Source organism: Portunus trituberculatus, chromosome 47, assembly GCF_017591435.1.
Source record: "Portunus trituberculatus isolate SZX2019 chromosome 47, ASM1759143v1, whole genome shotgun sequence".
NCBI classification, from domain to species: Eukaryota; Metazoa; Arthropoda; class Malacostraca; order Decapoda; family Portunidae; genus Portunus; species Portunus trituberculatus.
Genome location: NC_059301.1, coordinates 26940750 through 26960749, shown reverse-complemented (window position 1 = coordinate 26960749; position 20000 = coordinate 26940750). Strand labels below are relative to the sequence as shown.

Sequence of the window (20000 nt, the reverse complement as noted above, 5' to 3'; positions counted from 1 at the left end):
AGGGAGAGGCGAGAGTAGGTGTACACTTGTTGAAAGGATAATAGATGCTTCGATAAGGCTTTGTGGTGAAATCATTACTTTTACCTAATTAAGATCACTACATATACCTTGGCCTGAACAAAATCATGATAGCGTTCAACACAGATTTTCCAGGATGTTCATGTTTACGGAAATATGAGTGTGCTACAGGTTACAGTAATATTTTTATTTTCTGAAGACGTGTGTGTACTACACGTAATGACGTTTCAGTTGATACGCACACCATAAATAAAGTGGTGGTGCTTAATGATGACAAGACCTCCATGCATATCCCTGGTGAGTGCAGACTATCCAAGCTAGTCACAAACCAAGGTCAGTTTAGGGCTAAACTGACCATGACGTGATAATCCACTCATTCTGCAGCGCTCGAAGTTGTTTTGCTTTGTTTTACCTTAGAATACACAAAACTACCATATTGTTATGCGGGAAAGAACCAGAAAAAATTCTCAGGAAGACTAAACAGAAGTTGCGTCATCCAGGAGTGGGGAGACGCAACTTCTCCCGGCTTGCTCCCTGCTGCTGTTTAGCGGAGCCTAGTCTAACATTGTTCTGTATGGTTTAATATTTTATTTGTGTATTGTAGAACTGTGGCTATTATGTAATGTGACAAAAATGATCGAGGAGGTTCTGTAATGTAGTAGAATTATCTAAATATAATAAGTATTGTATAAAAGAAAGTACTGAGCCAAAAAAGACGAGTCAGTCAGTCAGTCAATAATAGTATGTAGTAATAGTCAGTATTAAGTTGGAAGAAGCGAAATAAGCAGTAAGAGAAACAGTGAGTTTAGAGATCGGTCTGTAAGAACAGTGAATTAGTGAGAAGAGTGATAAGAGGAGATACAGTGTTGGACACGCTGCTGTTGTATTCACTTTTACAAGGAGTTAAACTTATTAAGTTCTGCTCAGCGATTTTTCTCCACAAATTGTTACCAGTCTCTTGGTGACGACATCGCAGTACACAAACCCTATATATAAGGAAGACACACATACATGCCTGGAATAACAATATTCACTCCCACCACCAGACATTTATTTTTAACTTATTTATGTTTGTATTTTTTTTCTGCCATATTAGTATTTATTTTTTTTTGCCATTTTTTTCTTTGTTTTTCATTTTATTCCTTTCCTCCATTCATCTCATCTCATAGTTTTCACTTGCTTCAGTAACTCCAACTTTCCTGGTCTCTTTTTTTTTTTTCTACTCATAAATTCGTAACGTATTCTTAAACATATACGTACCTAATCTCATCCTTTCATAGTGCTTCCTTTCCTTCCTTCATCACCCATGTCCTGTTGATTTACCCATTACAGCCCATTACTACCTTTACCAAGCACATATTTTTCTTTCATTTTCCACACTTTCTTTACACCCTCGTGCATAGTAACCTCATCACCATATACCAAGCCTTCTGCCCCTAATACTTTCTCCCCATTCGGCCTGTATTCAGAAACGTGCTAATCTCACTGTGAGTATTTTAAATTTTTCAGGGGCCACAGATGATATGCCAGGTTTTCAAGAGTGTTTAGGTTGTTAATTATGTGGAAATTTTGTTAATCTGTCACTAGAACCCTAAAAACATTAATGAAAATTTTTTGCAACTTCAACTACTGCCTTTTGAAAGTGCGTAGTGGAAATATGGTGCAAAAATGTTTCAGAATATTCTAGTCTTACTTATTGCATTCACTTACTGTACAACACGGTGTCTCCAACGGTGACTCCCTCTCGCACGTTAAAGGCGTCTCCGCAAATTCTGTCCACGCAATTGGTAGTGGGATCAACGGAGGAGTCAGACAGGCAGGGAATGATTAGCCAGTCGTTTGGACAGTTTGCTTGCCCCACCACGGCCCCCACTTGCGTTGTCGGGCTGCCAGTCAAACTGAAGGACTCGGAATCGACGTTTACTGGGGGGGGAGGAATACGTACGTGTGTGTGTCATGGAGCGTCTTAAGGATCAACTGCTGTTTCGTCTAAGTGTGTGTGTGTGTGTGTGTGTGTGTGTGTGTGTGTGTGATAATATTAGTTCTGCGAGCCCGTGAGATGAATGGGTTGCAGTGCTTGAGTGAGAGTGTGGGCGGCCGTGAGCGCTAGAGGAAGACCATCAAAAGCTGAGTGGGAGTAGTGGGAATGACGGCAGAAGGTATTACAGACAACATCTGATGGGAGCAGCTGATGGATGAGATGGGGTTAGTGTGGGAAGAGGTGAATGAATGTGGCAGTAACTAAAAAGAAAGGAATAAGCGAGTGAATGAATAAGTGAAATGAGGACTTTGATATGGGAACAGACGTCATAATCGAACAAAATAGCATAGTACAAAGTTATTTGACTTCAATCGTCATCCTCTTCGCAAATACCCAAGAATCTCTCTCTCTCTCTCTCTCTCTCTCTCTCTCTCTCTCTCTCTCTCTCTCTCTCTCTCTCTCTCTCTCTCTCTCTCTCTCTCTATATATATATATATATATATATATATATATATATATATCTTTCTCTCATGATTTACTCTATCTTCACCCCTTTCCGTCGGTACATAACATTCCTAACTTTTACCCTCTTCTAAGTTCCCTCATTCTTACTTATTTCACTTTGCAGGCTGTTCGTTATTTTCCGCATCATGCAGTACTTTCTCTTCTTTCAGTTCTTACCGGTATCCGCGCAAGCCGTATATTGAATGCCACAGAAATTCCTCTCGGTACGCACGCAGGAGGTATAGTCTTGATTGGAGAGCTGCAGTCCGGTGCTCACGTCGTAGTTGTAAGTCTTAATCTGGCCCGTCACACCCTGGTAGTACTGCAGGCATCCACTGGGAGCTGAGAGAGAGATCCTTCGTGAGAATTTTGCCGGATGTTTGTGTTGGAAGGTGGTGGTGGTTTGGAGAATGAAAGGTGGCGTGTTATTCTGGAAAGAAGTGGTTTAACGATGTTTTGTTAAAAGGATTGATACACAAAGGAAATGGGAAAGAAGAGAGAAAGATTTGAGTTTTGGTGGTTGGAGGAAGGATTTAGTTAGTAATGAAAAAATGGGGAAAAAGTTAAGTCGTGTTGAGAAGGCAAGCAACATACCGTACTTACTCCACCGTGTTTATTAGTTTTCCGTGGTACGTCCACTGATTTGCTGACAATCTATCACGTGTTAGGGTTTGTAAGGATTTGTTAGGAGAGATTAATTTACGTTGTATTATGTTAAGTTAGTTTAGGCTACAATGTTAGGTCATGTTATGTTAGGTTACATTATACTAGGTAAGTTATTTGAGATAGGTTTGCATATCACTTGTTACTATCATCGACGGAGATTGACAGCGTGGTCTCACCAGTGTAGTCGGTGTTGCAGGGAATCTGGGACACCTTCACCTTCCAGCTGCGCTCAAAGGCGGGTCCCATGGTGATGACCGTCAGCACGGCCTGGGTGTTGCTGGTGCGCCCCAGATCCACATACACTGTCCGGTGAAGAGTGTTTATTTATATATAACTATTCACAATTTTTTTTCTTTGTTTTTATTATATTCACTGGAAGGCTTTTCCTTACGTGTGTGTGTGTGTGTGTGTGTGTGTGTGTGTGTGTGTGTGTGTGTGTGGGATGACGAGGAAAGACCACCTTTTGAAATATTCTTACGGCTCACTGACCCCATTTCTTGTTAAAATAATAATACTTATGCGTTTTAGGTTATAAAACCTCCAAAGTGTTACATGAATAAGCTCCTGAAAAAAAAAGAAAAGAAAACCGTTCTAAAAAGTGGTGCAGAATTTCACTCTGTGTACCAGACTGACGGGTACAGCTTGCTGGGAAAACATCAGTTCCACTTTGTCTTCGCGAGTAATGAAAAATATTGACAAAGATGAACTTATAAAACCTGGGAACACTGACTTGTTGATTTATTTATCTATTTAACTATTTGTTCTAAGAGGGAGTGTGGCTTAATTATGAGAAATTAACTGACAAAGATGAATTTAAAAGTTTGATGGCACTTATTTGTTTATTTATCAGTTAATATGTATACTTACCTATTTTCTTTGTTAGAGGATATCTGACTAAGGGAAAATACAAGCTTATGAAGAAAGAAAAAATAAGAACTCTACTTTTGAAAGATAATTTACTCAACACATTTTTTTCTGCAGCAAACTAAGTAGACAAGGGCAGGTCATTCCAGTATTCCACAGCAAATAAGTCACGAACTAATGCACAAATGCCTAGATAGATTTCAGAAATGGCTACAGCAACTACTGTACATCGTAATTATTCATTAGCCTCACGCATGAAGACCCCGGTTCCTACTCTCAGCCAGCCGGAAATGTGTTCATCAGAAAGAGTATGTGTTCGCATTATTATCCGCGTTAATGAAGCTAATTGAATAGAAATAATTAACGTGGCTGTAGGTCGATGGATGGTGTTTTCCCCTCTCCTCTTTCCTTCTACTCTTCCCTTGTACCTTTCCCTCCTTTCTCTCTCTCTCTCTCTCTCTCTCTCTCTCTCTCTCTCTCTCTCTCTCTCTCTCTCTCTCTCTCTCTCTCATTTTGTTTTTATTCTCCTATCTCTCTCTCTCCTCTCTCTCTCCCAGCGTATTGTTGCCGTTAGCTATTGTGACCTTAATTCCTAATGGACAGTAACAGTTAATGAAATCCATAAATCGTATTTTTTTTCTCTTTACCTCTCTCTCTCTCTCTCTCTCTCTCTCTCTCTCTCTCTCTCTCTCTCTCTCTCTCTCTCTCTCTCTCTCTCTCTCTCTCTCTCTCTCTCTCTCTCTCTCTCTCTCTCTCTCTGTGTGTGTGTGTGTGTGTGTGTGTGTGTGTGTGTGTGTGTGTGTGTGTGTGTGTGTGTGTGTGCGTGCGTGCGTGCGTGCGTCTACCTCCAACATTTTGCGTTCATTTTGGATATGCTGGATCTGTGTGTGTGTATGTGTGTGTGTGTGTGTGTGTGTGTGTGTGTGTGTGTGTGTGTGTGTGTGTGTGTGTGTGTGTGTGTGTGTGTGTGTGCGTGCGTCTACCTCCAACATTTTGCGTTCATTCTTGGATATGCTGGATTACCATTTCTTTCTTTCCTCCAGTCTTACCCACCCTCCCCAGCCTCCTCCCTACTGAAAAAAACCCCCCCATTTCTTTAGTGCCCCTTAGTCTGATCTATTCCGTCCTGCAGGCATCCAATGTCTTGTTTCACTTAAGCAAACCAAAACCCAAACCAATCGTTTTCCCCACTCCAACACTTTTCCTTCTTATCTTCCCGTACTCTCCGTCTGCCTGCCTGAACCTCCCTTCTCTCTCTCTCTCTCTCTCCACACCCCTTGCCGACCCCTCGAGCCTCACTGTGGTTGCCGGTGCTGGTGCCACAGATGATGGGGGTGGAGCTGCCGCCTGACACGGTGAAGCGGTCGTTGAGGCAGCGGTGGTCCGTCGTCTCTGGCCCTGATAAAACAAGGGAGTCGAAGTCCAACCTGTGGGATAGATCGGTAGAACGATAAATGAATGGTATAGAAGAAGGAGTGATATTTTCAGTAGAAATGGATAGTATACAAGAAGGATAAGAACTTGGGTATCGAAATCCAAGTATTGTCATAGATAAAGAGATCGATAGTAGAATTACTGAAAAAAGATGATTTTTAGTAGAGGTGGATGGTACAAGAATGATAAGGCCTAGGGTGTTGAAATCCAGCTTGTAGGAGAAATGAATAGAGGCAAATGAACTATTGCAAAGAAAATTAAGTGTAGGAGTGGCAGTTCCATTAGAAGTAGACGTGAAAAGAATAAGAATCAGAGTTGAAATCCAAACTGTGATATATATATATATATATATATATATATATATATATATATATATATATATATATATATATATATATATATATATATATATATATATATATATATATATATATATATATATATATATATATATATATATATATATATATATATATATATATATATATATATATATCAGTGTTAGAAGGTCGTAGGTGATATGGATAAAATAAAATAAAGACTACAGGAAAGGATGTAGAATTTAAATAATGTTGCTAACTGGAATGGAAGAGTGAAAATAGGAACAAGGAAACCTCGGTCAGTGGTGGCCCTAAAGCAGGGGTTCTCAACCTTTTTATCGTTAAGAACCCCCTGAGTTATAAGACCATCTACCAGTACCCCCAGTATTGTCACATGGAACATGGAACTCAATATGCAATGGCACTGCAAAGGATTTTATTAGATCAGCTATCTAAGTACCCCTGGAAATCTTCTTATGAACCCCCTGTGGTTTCGCGCTGTCAGGATGGCCACTGTCCATGAGCTAACATCATTAGGTCTCTATGACGCTGAAGACGTCTATGCAGAACGGTTTGGTTGGCAATAGACAATCTCATTATCAGACTTTGATTTCTAAGTTATGAAAATAATCTCATTTACGGGGCTTCATAGGTTCATGGTGTCTTGTAGTCTACTTACTAACCTAGAAGGAAAGAAAATATCATACTAACTTCGAGCTATCAATTGAGGAAGAAGTAATCTTTGTCCCAGGAATAGAGCAAGATGGTATATAAAAAAACACAATGCATAGTTATAACCTAACTCTACTATTATAGCGTTTTTTGTCGTAGATACATGTTTAGAAATACTTTACCTATCTTGATATCTCCTTACGTGACAAAAGAATATCCAAAAATATACGATATGCAGTTGACCATCTTTTCTGTGAAATATTACGATATCTGTTGAATCTGGCAACTTCAACGGGAGTTTGGGTCCTCTCCTAGTGTTTCCTTATGATTGGAACATTGATATTTACACGTCATTGTGATCAGGGAAATAAAGAAAACTAAGTTTGCTTTTTTCTAAGAGCATGAAATAGAAAAATTTATGTTTACAAGTGGCAGTTTATGTATAAGACACGCAAACCTGTGTGCACTCATCCACTCTATCCAGAAGCTTAACTAATTTTCAAAAGTTCCCCAATAGCTACACAACTACCATTGGTCTACTGTTTCTATCCAGTTACCTACAAACACGTACACATTCACGGCAGCAACATGCAAAGTACACTAAATACTCCGGAGCAAAGCTGCCTCACCTTGTTTCATTAATCAGCTAACTCTTGCACACTTTCACACCAAAGCTATTTTTCATTTACCATCGACGATTTTATATTCGAATCAAAATTAAAACGACGATTGAGAACTTTCGGCCTAAAGATGTTTGAGGGCCGTGACGGCCTTGGGCGCCGCACGGGGGAAGGAGGTGGCCGTCGGGTCCGGCCTGGGGCCCAAGGCAGGGAACTGGCTGCAGGTCCTGCTTTTCCTTGGTGGCCTCAAGCTTCACTACTAGTCGTCCACTTGCAGCGCATCACACTAGGCAAGGGTCGCCATAAGCAAGAGATCAATGTCTACCACTCACCGGATGGTGCCGTGAGGGGCCCTAAAGGGGTGATAAGGGCTCCTTGCATAGAATATGATGGTGAGTGGTGTGTACGGGACCTCTGCTTATAATGACACCGGGCTGAACAACTCGCCATGAACGAGGGCACGCTGTGCCATGAGCCAGGCACTGACAGTACCAGTGGTCCTTTACGTTAGGTTAGGTTAGGTTAGGTTAGGTTAGGTTAGGTTAGGTTAGGTTAGGTTAGGTAAAAGGACTCACTTCATGACAGCGTTTGGGGAGTGGTGTGTGGCGGGTCATTGCTCATGGCGACCTGTGTGAGGCATTGCAAGGTTGCATCGTCACTGCTCTCATAACCACGGGACTGGGGTTGACCCTTTCTGGGTAAAAGTTTCGTCCCAGTACCTGTGTAGGTAATAATACTTTGGATCGTTTCGCCATCGCCATCGCCGCACCGTTAGCCTCGATAAACGGATCGTTATCCTCAACAAACACATCTGTACCGTGGACACTGGAATCGCAACCTGTCGTGGAATCCCATTGTTAGCGTGGACTCATTTTCCTTCGCGGCTTCAAGCTCACTGATTGTTGTCAACTTGCAGCGCCTCATACTAGGCAAGGCGTCGCCTTAAGCAGGGTGCCGTGTCTACCGTCCATCAGATGATGCCGTGAGGGGCCTTTAAGGGGTGATAAGGGCTCCTTGCATAGAGTCTGGTGGTGAGTGGTGTGTACAGGACCTCTGCTTATAATGACATCGGGCTGAACAACTCGCCATGAACGAGGGCACGCTGTGCGCCATGAGCCAGGCACTGACCGTACCAGTGGTCCTTTACGGGGTGAAAAGGACTCACTGACAGTGTTTGGGGAGTGGAGTGTGGCGGGTTATGCTCATGGCTACCCGTGTGAGGCGCAGTAAGGTGGCAGCGTCACTCTCCTCGCACTCACGGGTCTGGGGTGAACTCTTACGGGGTGAAAGGGTTCGCCCCAGTACCTGTGTAGGCAAGTGAACTTCAATTGCGTCGCAGTGAGGTGGCAGCGCCACTCTCCTCGCACCTAAGGGTGTGGGTGGACCCTTACGGGGTGAAAGGGTTCATCCCAGTACCTGTGTAGGCAAGTGGACTTCAATTGCAGCGCAGGAAGGTGGCAGCGTCACTTTACTCGCACTCAAGGGTGTTGGGTGGATCCTTACGGGGTGAAAGGGTTCGTCCCAGTACCTGTGTAGGCAAGTGGACTTCAATATTGTGTCTTGAAATCGCATCGTGAGGACTGGAACCGCATCGACATCGTGGAAACCCGCATCGTTCCCGTGGAAACTGGAATTGCATCTTGATCGTGGAAACTCGCATTATTATCTTGGAAACTGGAAGGGCATCTTTATCATGGAAAGGCATCGTCATTTTGGAAACTTGCATCGCTATCGAGGAAACTGGAATGCCATTGTTATCTTGGAAACTCGGAGCGCTATCGAGGAATCTGGAATCAAATCTTATCGTACACACTGTTATCGTGGAAGCTCTCGTGATCGTCGTTCGTTTCGTTATCTCTGAATTACTTAATTAGTCTTGGTATTATTATTAGCTTCCATAATAATAGAGATGTTGGTCATTTTATCTTATCTTTTTACTGTATTTTTTTCAGGGTACAGTTTAGTGTTCTTCAACCTTTTCTAAATTCGTGCACCTTTTCGAGAAGCAAGGAGGACTATAAAAGAAATGCATCAATATTCGTAATTTTCCCTACTTTAAGACTGAAAATCGATAGATAACATTATTGAATATCTACCTGAAGCTACAGTTTTTTAGTCCTAAACAGTCGCTATATAGAGCGAAATGTACTATAACAAAATGCCACATCTCAAACACATTAGGCCCGTGTTCCGTCGGAGTGTAATATATTACTATTGTGAATAAATCGCAATACTTTGATTAATATCAATAGGAGAGGACCCAAACTGTCACAATTTCAGTGTTCGCAGGAGAGAGTCAGTATCGTCTCGCGGTACAGAGTAATCGTCTCTAAACACTGTATTACGATGTATCTATTGATTTGCCAGGGTTTTACTCCTACCAGTATTTTTCTGTTCTTATTCTACCATGGTATTTCTTTATAGTTACTTGAGTTTATACGACTGACATCATAATATAGAGCAAAACATAATTGTCTGGTGTACCAAGATCTTTCATTTCTAGAGACTTGAAGACAGCACGGAACCTTAACACACATTTCACCTCGCTTCTGCACAGGTTAATTCTTCTTCTTCTCAACCTTTTAATGTGATGTACCCTCGAAGTCTTTCAGTATTGATCACGTACCCTTACCCACAATGCAGCGTCAGGAAGGGTAACAATAAATGCATGGTTTATTGACTTAGTTTATTAAGTTTAAATTGTGTTATATATGTGGAGCAGACACAATTTTTAATTAATATTAGTATGTTTCTATGAGGTAGTGTCGATAGGAACTGGTACCTCACAGGGAGACACTATATGTGACTAACATGCAATGCATTTACCAAAAAGGAACTATATCAGACAATTTTCGATCATTATGGCAGTGAACTAGTGTTGCTTGCAGCTAGTTGCAACTTGTAACTAGTAACAGTGATAAATAAGTCACTGTGTGTGTGAATAACATATAAGATAAGAAATCGGAGCAAATATTATAGGTTTGCAAGGTTGTGTGGCAACTGTAATCCAAGAGAGCTTTCTCTTAAGTGATATAACTCCAAGAGTTTCCTTGTTAACGTTGTTAACGTGTCCTGGTTCTAGTGAAGGACACATTGTATACTACAAACGAATTTGCTGCTATTTAAAACTGAAGCATTTTGAGAAACCCGCCACGTACCCCAAAAATTCCTCTCACGTACCCCTGGGGGTACGCGTACCCCAGGTTGAGAACCCCTGCCCTAAAGGAACAGAAATGAATAGAACAGATAGAACAAAAAGAAAGAAAAATCACTGAAAGAAAATAGAGCTTAAGGAATGACTGTATTGTTGATGAAAATGGAATGGTGAAGATAACAATAAGAATATCCTAGAAGTAATAATAATAGAAGAAAAGGGTGTGTTTGAGATGTATGATGAAACAATACCAATACTGGGAGAAGAAATGGTGGTGTAGGGGTTGATATGGACTTTAAGGTACTGCTATAGAAGAAAGGAAAGAATGGAGGTTTAAGGTACATTGACTGTATGATAAGAGAGAGAGAGAGAGAGAGAGAGAGAGAGAGAGAGAGAGAGAGAGAGAGAGAGAGAGAGAGAGAGAGAGAGAGAGAGAGAGAGAGAGAGAGAGAGAGAGAGAGAGAGAGAGAGAGAGAGAGAGAGAGAGAGAGAAAGTTGTCAGAAATTAAGGAGAAATAATGAGATGAATTGGCCATAAAAAGATGACGAGATGGTGAGATGATATGAGTCGTATGTTAATTAGTTACCTGAGCTGGCACACAGAGGGGTTGACCTTGTTAACAGTAAGCTGGCACGAGCCCACACCATCAAAGGGCTTGGGATAGTTTCCATTGACAAAATAAGTGCAGTTTTGGGTCACCAGTCCACCGCAAGAGACCTGGACTATGGTGGTGGTGGTGGTGGTGGTGGTGGTGGTGGTGGTGGTGGTGGTTGAAGTGAGTGAGGTAGGGAAGGGAAAATGAGGTTAGTTGTCGTGATAATAGCTACGTTGATTAATTTCATCCACTCAAATTTAAGGTCTCTCTCTCTCTCTCTCTCTCTCTCTCTCTCTCTCTCTCTCTCTCTCTCTCTCTCTCTCTCTCTCTCTCTCTCTCTCTCTCTCTCTCTCTCTCTCACTCCGTAAGGTACTGTACATGTACTTTTGCTTGTTTACTGTAATTGTTTTAACTGAGTAAAGTTACCAGTTTTCCGTGATGCGAACATTTCAAAGCAATTGTCCCTTTTTTGATAGATATGTACCGTTATACAGTTCTTCTCCCACCCTACATCTCTCTCTCTCTCTCTCTCTCTCTCTCTCTCTCTCTCTCTCTCTCTCTCCTTCTGCACGGTACTCACAAACGCAGCAGTTCCCGCCAGTCTTGCAGCTGCCCGAGGTGACGCCGCCTAATCTCTTACACTCTCTCGCATTGTAGCAAGTGCCGTTCTCACCCGAGGAGGAGAGGCAAGGCGTGTTGGCGACGCGTCGTATGTTGAATAGGGAGAGCATGGGCGACACAGAGAGCTTCAGCACTGATAGGGAGTAAGAGACAGGAATTATAAATGTAACAAGTTATTTCAGTTTATGTGAAATGTTTACAGACTCGTACATAGAATAAGCACCTTCATTAATTTTATTATTCTTGTGTAACTGCTATTTACTATCAAATTTTTGATGTCTTTGATAATATATTGCCCCCAAAATTGGTTGTTACCTTTTACAATGTCAATAACTTATTTTTGACATTGATGCCATTTTGATATATTATATTCTAACTGATTTTATTAAATGTTGCAATTTTGTGATGGATCAACATTGTCATTGCTCAGTGCCATAATGATGATGATATATCCTGTTATGGCTAATAAAATAATGGTTATGATATCCATCACCGCGTTAACTAACCGATTCAGCTCATTACAGTCTATGGAAGGTTGAACCCCTCTGAAGCTATGCCATTTTTTGAGTAGTTTAAAGTTACCCACATGTCACCATGATACCCAGGTTCTAAGTGGTTACACCAAAGATGCGCTTGGGTGGTAATATGGGCCTTAATATGGGTACCATTATATATAAAATTGCCTGCGTCACTAATGGGCGGAATCTGGACAGCGCTTCCCACATATACTCTTCAAGTATGCCTACAGGCGCTATAGGCCATAACATAAAAAAAGAACCACTTGATTAAAACAGTTGTTTCAGCACCCTACAAACCTTACTCCAGGCATGTCATGAACTCGTCGGCCCGTTATTCAATGCCATGCTGAGGTGGGGTCGTAGATTGCAAATGTTTTTCATCGTTCTATTTTTCCTTTTTAAGGAAAGAAACAAATATGAAATGTTTACGCAACTTCTCTTTCATTGTAGACTTATAGGGTTAGATTTGTGGTTATTACAGTGAGAGGATTATAATGTTTTCTGTCTCTGATTGGAGGATTGTACTGTGCATACATCATCTCATATACTTTATGCACACGACTACATTGTTTCATATCGCTATACGGGCATTCCTTTCCCATTCCCTAGGAAAACATCTAGGACCATATCTTTCAACAATTATCATTTCCAAACTGTTTTCTTTTAATCTATGTAGCAAATGTATTGCATGCGATTGGTGAACGCCTCTCGGGCTGGGGTGAATAAATCAAGGATCCGGCAGAGGGACGGGGAATTTTAGCAGAAGGGGAAGTTTAGCATTACACTTCACAGCGAGCACACTCGGTATTCTCTACTTCATCTCTACGCCAAATAAACGGCCATGCTTCCAGATGTGACTCACTCTCTCCATATCCCTGTCCTGTAGGAGGCAGGATATATAGGACAAAAAGAAAATGAAGAAGTAGAAGATGAGGAAAGAAGAAAAAATATAAACACTATAGGATAAAGAGTAATAGAAAGAAAAAAAGTGTTTTACTGTCTTTCACACAAAACAATTTTCATCACTCGTATCTTGGCAGTATAAGGGAAGCCAACGTTTGTCTTGGCATCGAGTCTTGTGTCACTCAAGGTCGATGCAAGGACCGGGTCGGGGCTGGAACTCTTTGCGTCCTCTCAATGGAAATTGCTTACTCGTGATTAATTCATGGATGTGTAAATGAGGCAGTGAATGGTTGAAAAAGATTTAATTTTTTAAATTTCTTATTTTCTTATTTTTTTTCTAAGACAACAGTACTTATCAGGCTTTACGTAATTATGAACGCAGAGACTTTTATTTTCAATGGCACCATGTTGAAGTTATGGGTAATTTATTAATGTATTGTTACAGTTAATTATGAAAAGAACATTTTTCACTAAACGTTGGAAAAAAAAAAATCATGTAAAAAGAATACGAGTATTTTGAAATGCATTCCTTCTCCTTCCCCTCCTGCTGGTTATTCTTTCATTGTATTGCTTATCCCAATTAGCCTATAGTATCCCAATTAGCCTATACCACCACCACCATGTCCTCCCTGCTCCTTCTCCTCCTCCTCCTCCGTCTCCATTTCCATTTCCATTTCTTTCTCCCTCTCCTCCTCCTCCTCCTCCTCCTCCTCCTCCTCCTCCTCTGTACCTGATAGTATACTCCCAACAAACAACCCTATAAGGTCCAACAGATATGCTGCTGTTTGTTCTTTCATTGTTTTCCCTCTCTCCAATCACCACCACCATCGCCAACACCTCCTCCTGTTGTTCCCTTCACCAAACATCTCTTTGTGTTCAGACCGAGCAAAAGCACTCAGCTTTCACTCCCATTTACTCCGCTTTCGACCTGCGCCACTCCCTATACGTTTCACTCCCCGCCCGTCACCACCACCACTCCCTCTATTTCCTCTCCCACTCCCTGTTGGTGTCCTTGGCGTCCCTCCCGTCAAGAGCAGGCAGGCATCACAAACCAATATTGACGGCGCTCTGCTGTTTCAATCAAATTTTACCTTACATGACTACCTTTATTTTTCTCTTTTATATTCAGTCAGTGGGGAGCTCGGGTGCGTTTGGGGTTTGGGTGAAGTTTGTGTGTGTGTGTGTGTGTGTGTGTGTGTGTGTGTGTGTGTGTGTGTGTGTGTTTGTGTGTGTGAAAGCATGTATCATTATCTCACCTAAAATGTTATCTGTTGTTTTCATGTTTATTAAAATCTGCTTTTATTTTTTTGTTTTTCACCTTTCCTCTTCCTTTTTCATAATGCTTTTATGATCATTAGATTTTTAATAGATAGTTTATTATTTTATTAATCTATTCACCTATTAAATCTCTCTCTCTCTCTCTCTCTCTCTCTCTCTCTCTCTCTCTCTCTCTCTCTCTCTCTCTCTCTCTCTCTCTCTCTCTCTCTCTCTCTCTCTCTCTCTCTCTCTCTCTCTCTCTCTCTCTCTCTCTCTCTCTCTCTCTCTCTCTCTCTCTCTCTCTCTCTCTCTCTCTCTCTCTCTCTCTCTCTCTCTCTTCTACAATGATAGTATGCGATATCCAGCGTGAATTAGAAGAGTCAATATCGAGTTTGTTATGCGATCTTCATGCTTCGTTTATTCATCACGGCATAAATAATCCATTTGCACTATACACATGATTATTAAGAAAAAATATGGTAAATGTATCGATAGTTATGAAACAAATTAGCAGTGAAACTTACTTAGAGGCAGAGCCAATACTTAAATTACGAATATCATTACAAATATAATGCCGTGCCAATGGAAAGGTTCTCAATGAGTCTCCTACATGAAATTTCGAATCTTTATTTTTTTAGATACTGTAACCTCATTTTACATTGGTGTGGATAAGTATGTTCTTCATCTCCCGAAATTTTATGATATGTGGTATAAAAAAGTACCGATTTTTGCTGGACTTTTTATCATTGTGGACTTGTATTCCTGGATATATTACAATGTGTTATATTTGTACTCTTTGAGGTGAAATAATGATAACAGATTTAATGTTATGATAAATGAATAAATGAATAAGTAAATAAATAACGATTACGATGCGCGTGTCGTAGACAACAATGCGATTTCACGATAACGATGCGAGTTTCCACGATAACGATACGATTTCATTTTCCGCTATAACGATGCGATTTAATTTTCCATGATAACGATGCGAGTTTCTACAGTAACGACGCGAATTAATGTTCCACGATAACGATGCGATTCTACAATAACGATGCGAGTTTCCACGATAACGATGCGATTTGATATTCCACGATAAGGAAGCGATTCCACGATAACGGTGCGATTTTCCACGATAACGACACGATTGAATCTTCTACTATAACGATGCGATTTCACGATAACGATGTGATTTCACGATAGCGATACGAGTTTCCACGGTAACGATGAGATTTTATTTTCCACGATAACAAACTGATTGTGCTGAAATTTGATAAAAGGAGATTTCCTTGATCCAGGCAACGCTAATTAACTCCGCTGGTCTTGAATAAAGAAAAATCTAAAATTTTGTACAGAAGAAAAAGCTTGTAAATTACTGTTAAAAGCTACTGCCTTCGTCTCGTCTGTGATCTCGTATAACCATTTAGATTATATTAGAAGGATTGCTTAGATATTCAGATGTCGATAAGCAGGTAAAATCACGGATGGGAGCGCAGGTCGCATGTCGTAGGTCGCAGGTCTATGCCAGAATGAAGTGTGTTGTTGCAACATGTACCTTGACTCAGGACCGGGGCTTCGACACTATAGGACAGACATTTCACTCTCGAAACCAAGACTAGTGTTTTCCTTGTCACTTGATAATAGGAAGGAAAAAGTGCAACTTTTCTTGCTGTAGATCACAATATAAAGTGTAGATTGCATACCAAATTAGCTTTATAACGCATAGACATACCAAAGTAGCAACTCTCTCTCTCTCTCTCTCTCTCTATCATCCTTGTCACATTCTCAATTGTACCTCTACTCATTAATGTTGCCCTTTCATTATTTCCTTTTCCTTCTCCTCCTCTCGACGTGATAAGCAGAAAGACAACCTTCACACCAATTAACTACAAGAACTGTCTCATGATTCTAGCTGACGATGACGAGCAGACATCCCTCGAGGCACGAATTGTAGCCAAATCAGACTGAAGGGAACACCTCACTTTTTTTCCTGTAGACGATACTCTGAATATTTTTTGGTTTACGATTTCATGTGCTTATTTGTGCTGTAGTGTGGTAATGGTGGTGGCGTTGTAGTGGCGGTGGTGGTGGTGGTGGTGGTGGTAGTGGTTTGCTATCGTGGTGGTGGTAGTTTGCTGTGGTGGTGGTTGTGGTATGATGTGTGTGTGTGTGTGTGTGTGTGTGTGTGTGTGTGTGTGTGTGTGTTTCTTCTTCATTTCTTTTTCTTCTTCTTCTTCTTCTTCTTCTTCTTCTTCTTCTTCTTCTTCGAATGGAATAAAGGAAGCATAAGAGAGATTGAGTTGGCAGTAATTTCTTTTATTTGTCTTTTATGGTTTTAATGTGTTTATAGGCAATGAGAGAGGCCTAATCCTTTTCGATAATGGCTATCACACTCGTCACTTATTACTTCTATAGTTTTCGATTCCTTTCTAAATGTCTTTTAATTCCTTGTTGATTCTTCGATTCCGGTTTTAATAATGTTAAAGTTGGAGTCATTAAGCTCATTAAGGAACTTTTAAAAGAAAATTAGATTACTGTATGGATGATGATAAGTGAATATTGGTAGTAGGTAAGTTTCATAAAGGGACTGCCATATGTAGGCCTGATGACTCCTTGTAGCTTATTTTGTTTCCTAATGTTTAAAAATTGTACTATTTTTTTCCTCGAATTACATTATGAAATGCCTTAGACAATCATAAAGACTATTATTGACTATTTTCGAGGGCCGCACAGACGATTAGTCAGTTTCTCGTGTCTGTTTTTACTGCCTTGTTGATATATTACGAGAATCATGAAATATCCTTGGATTAGTCCTCTCCTTTCCTTCTGTAGTTTCATTCCTTAAAAGTAAACAACATAAGACAAGTAAATGTTTGCGAATGCTGCCTTTTATCCTCGTCGACTTCGTACGTTTGTTCCTCCTCCCTACCGTTCCTAACCGAGACCCATCCATGCTTCGACTCATCTCCACGGTGCAGTAAACGCCTTCCCTTTCCCAACCCAGACTCCTTCTCCACACCGCTTTGTTTTTTCCCTTCCCTTCTCTTGCTACGCTTACTATTTTAGACGCATGGCGGGAAATTTTTTTCCCTCACACTCGTTGCCCGTGCACACACTGTACATACCAGATACACACGAGCGTAGTACATAGTAAGTGCCTCTCCCCTCCCCGTCCCCCATCACAAGGAAAGTCTATTTGGGTGTTGTTCTGGGCCGTGGATTCGCATTCAGCGCCCTGTTAGATAGGTAGATGAAGTGATGGACCTGTCAATAGGGAAGTTCAGAGGAATTATTACGAGTAGATTGACTGGCTGCCCCGTGACATTCCCTTTCTCTCTCTCTCTCTCTCTCTCTCTCTCTCTCTGGTCCGTGTTTTGCCAGGTCATCAGAACTATTTTTCAAAGGCCACAAAGATGATTAGGGGTGTTTTTAAGAACTTTTCTCCTCTTAATAATGTAGCAATCTTGTTAATCTGTCAATAGAAATGTAGAAGCCCCATCAAAATATCGTGTACCTTCAACTATATAGAATACAGAGTAAAGGCATAGCCGAATTTGGTTCTACAGTACACTAGTCACCATCTTGTTTTTGTCACCAGCCACTATACCTCTTTCACACCCTAAGTCCCCAGGTTTCGGAGTCATTAGTTTGAATGAGGTTTATTTCGCGTGTATTACATTATTCCTGAATCGCGCTCATATCCACAAGACAAATGAGTTCCTGATACGTGATAAAAAACGCAGACGTGACCGGAATTATTACAACAGTTCTGTGTGTCCAGTATCCGCTGCATGGTACTGTTTGCTCGCGACGCTGAGTGGGAGGAGGATGTTGAGATGTGGGAAACAGCAATGCAGTACGATACTTTTTCTCTTTTGCTTTACTATGCTGTATTTTTTCTCCTTGTGCGTATGTTTATTTCATGTAAGAGAAAAACCACTGCAATAATCTTTCTTTCTTTTCTTATGTTTTCTTTCTTCCCTGTGGCTGTTTACCTCGTGGTGTGTGGAGTGAGAATGCTGGAATCAAAAATACCACTGCGATATTTGTCCTTTCTGTTTGATTATGTTTTGACTCTTACTTGTGCTTATATCTTTTTATCTTTATGCCTTAGTTTATTGTGTTGTATTCCTTCCCTGTGCTCACTTACATATCTCATATTGTGTGGATAAAGATGCTCCCTTAAACAACACGAATACGATACGATGCTCTCTTTTCCTGTACTTTTTTTGTGTGTGCGTTATTTCCACCCTTTAATTATGTCTAACTAACGTTATCTTAGTTCCTTATTGTGAGGGAAAACATGTTGTCCTTTTCTATGTGGAGAAGATTTGTGTTGTTATCACTTATATTTCATTTTATATTTTGCGCATCGTGGGAATCGAACAAAGGGGGAAAGAGATAAGTTTGAATTAAAAGCAACTCCACTACTGATCCCATAGAGAAAATATGGACAGGACAGCCAATTTCAAAAGCCAGTTTAGTTAAGGATCTTCTTTGTTCATTTTTTCATTATTCAGACTGAAAACATGACACACTTTGCAGATTCAAATTACATCCATTCTTGTTATATTCAGTACTCGTTCATTATTTTGTATAAGACATATGATCCTTTGGCTAATGGAAACGTGGAAAAGAATGACGTATGTGTGGCTTGATTTATGGCGATGGGAACATAAATTCTTTCATTGCACAGACTAATTTCTCTTTCCCCCCTCATCCATTCTGATCCTCAACTTCCCGACCCCCTTCGTGCACGGCGGCACTGGGACTCTGCTGGCCCCTGAGAGACTCTAGGTGGCAGGCGGAACGTGAGTGGCGCCTAACGAGGTTTTAAGGAATGTGTGTTTCAAGGCGTAAATCGCAAGCTTAAGAAAGATGACCTGAAGATATGCTGAATCGTATTCTAAAACGTTTTGGTGTATTATTGTTACTGTTTACATGCTTTAGTGGAAGTTAGCGGTGTGAGTTTGTTGGGTCTTGATTATCATGTAGGATGAAAGTGATAGTTCAGTCACTCCTTCAGGATATTATGATCATACTGAGTCCTTAGATACTCCTGACATGAACTGTAGTGCACCGTTGCAAAACCCAAGTGTAAGTGTGCATCAAACATTGGTAACTAGTGAACAGAAGAGACACCACACGTTTGAATTATAGGTAGTCTTGTTACGAACCGTAATGCATTGATTGAAAATATTGAGCGCAATGTGTATTACAAATCGAAAACTATTGTATAGAGGAGACAACACACGTTTAATTAACATGTTGCATTTTTTACACGGTGCTCATGTTACTCATATGATCTTCCCTTAATCGAAGTGACTCTCTCTCTCTCTCTCTCTCTCTCTCTCTCTCTCTCTCTCTCTCTCTCTCTCTCTCTCTCTCTCTTTCTCTTTCTGTTTCTCTCTCTTTCTTCCCCCACACCATCCATATTAATCAACATTCCTGAACAACTTTGGCAAATATATTCATGAAGCAGTGAAGTCAAAGCTTTTGGAGACGAACCGGCAACTGTGGGCCTTGTCAAATACTGTTATGAGAAGAAAATTCGTTCAAAGACTAGATTATATTCCCACAGTGAGGTAAAAGTGAATTTCCTACCCTCTCTCTCTCTCTTTCCTACCTATCTTTTTTCCTTCTATCTGGTGCTTCCCGTCCTATTTTTTTTTTTCTTTCTAGGCCGCTTTCTCCTCCCTAGATCTCTTCCTTCCTTTTCCCAGTGCGGTTGTATAGAATTGTGATGTGTGTAGGTAAAGGAACAGAGAGAGAGAGAGAGAGAGAGAGAGAGAGAGAGAGAGAGAGAGAGAAGGGGAGGGAGACACCAAATTGGGTTTATGATGCTGATTTTTCTTATATACGCAGAAGAGTGGCT

At 40.8% G+C, this 20000-nt stretch overlaps 1 protein-coding gene across 1 annotated transcript in view; it reads right to left on the bottom strand.

Moving 5' to 3' along the window:
- The window catches only part of LOC123520736, a 21952-nt gene that overhangs the window by 719 nt on the left and 1233 nt on the right, over nt 1-20000 (bottom strand). The window contains exons 2-7 of the mRNA XM_045283293.1: nt 11410-11583; nt 10821-10956; nt 5333-5460; nt 3346-3471; nt 2681-2845; nt 1729-1941 (exon numbers count right to left, since the gene is read on the bottom strand). Of these exons, the coding sequence (XP_045139228.1) occupies nt 1729-1941; nt 2681-2845; nt 3346-3471; nt 5333-5460; nt 10821-10956; nt 11410-11583 (942 nt within the window). The remainder of the gene's footprint in view (nt 1-1728; nt 1942-2680; nt 2846-3345; nt 3472-5332; nt 5461-10820; nt 10957-11409; nt 11584-20000) is intronic.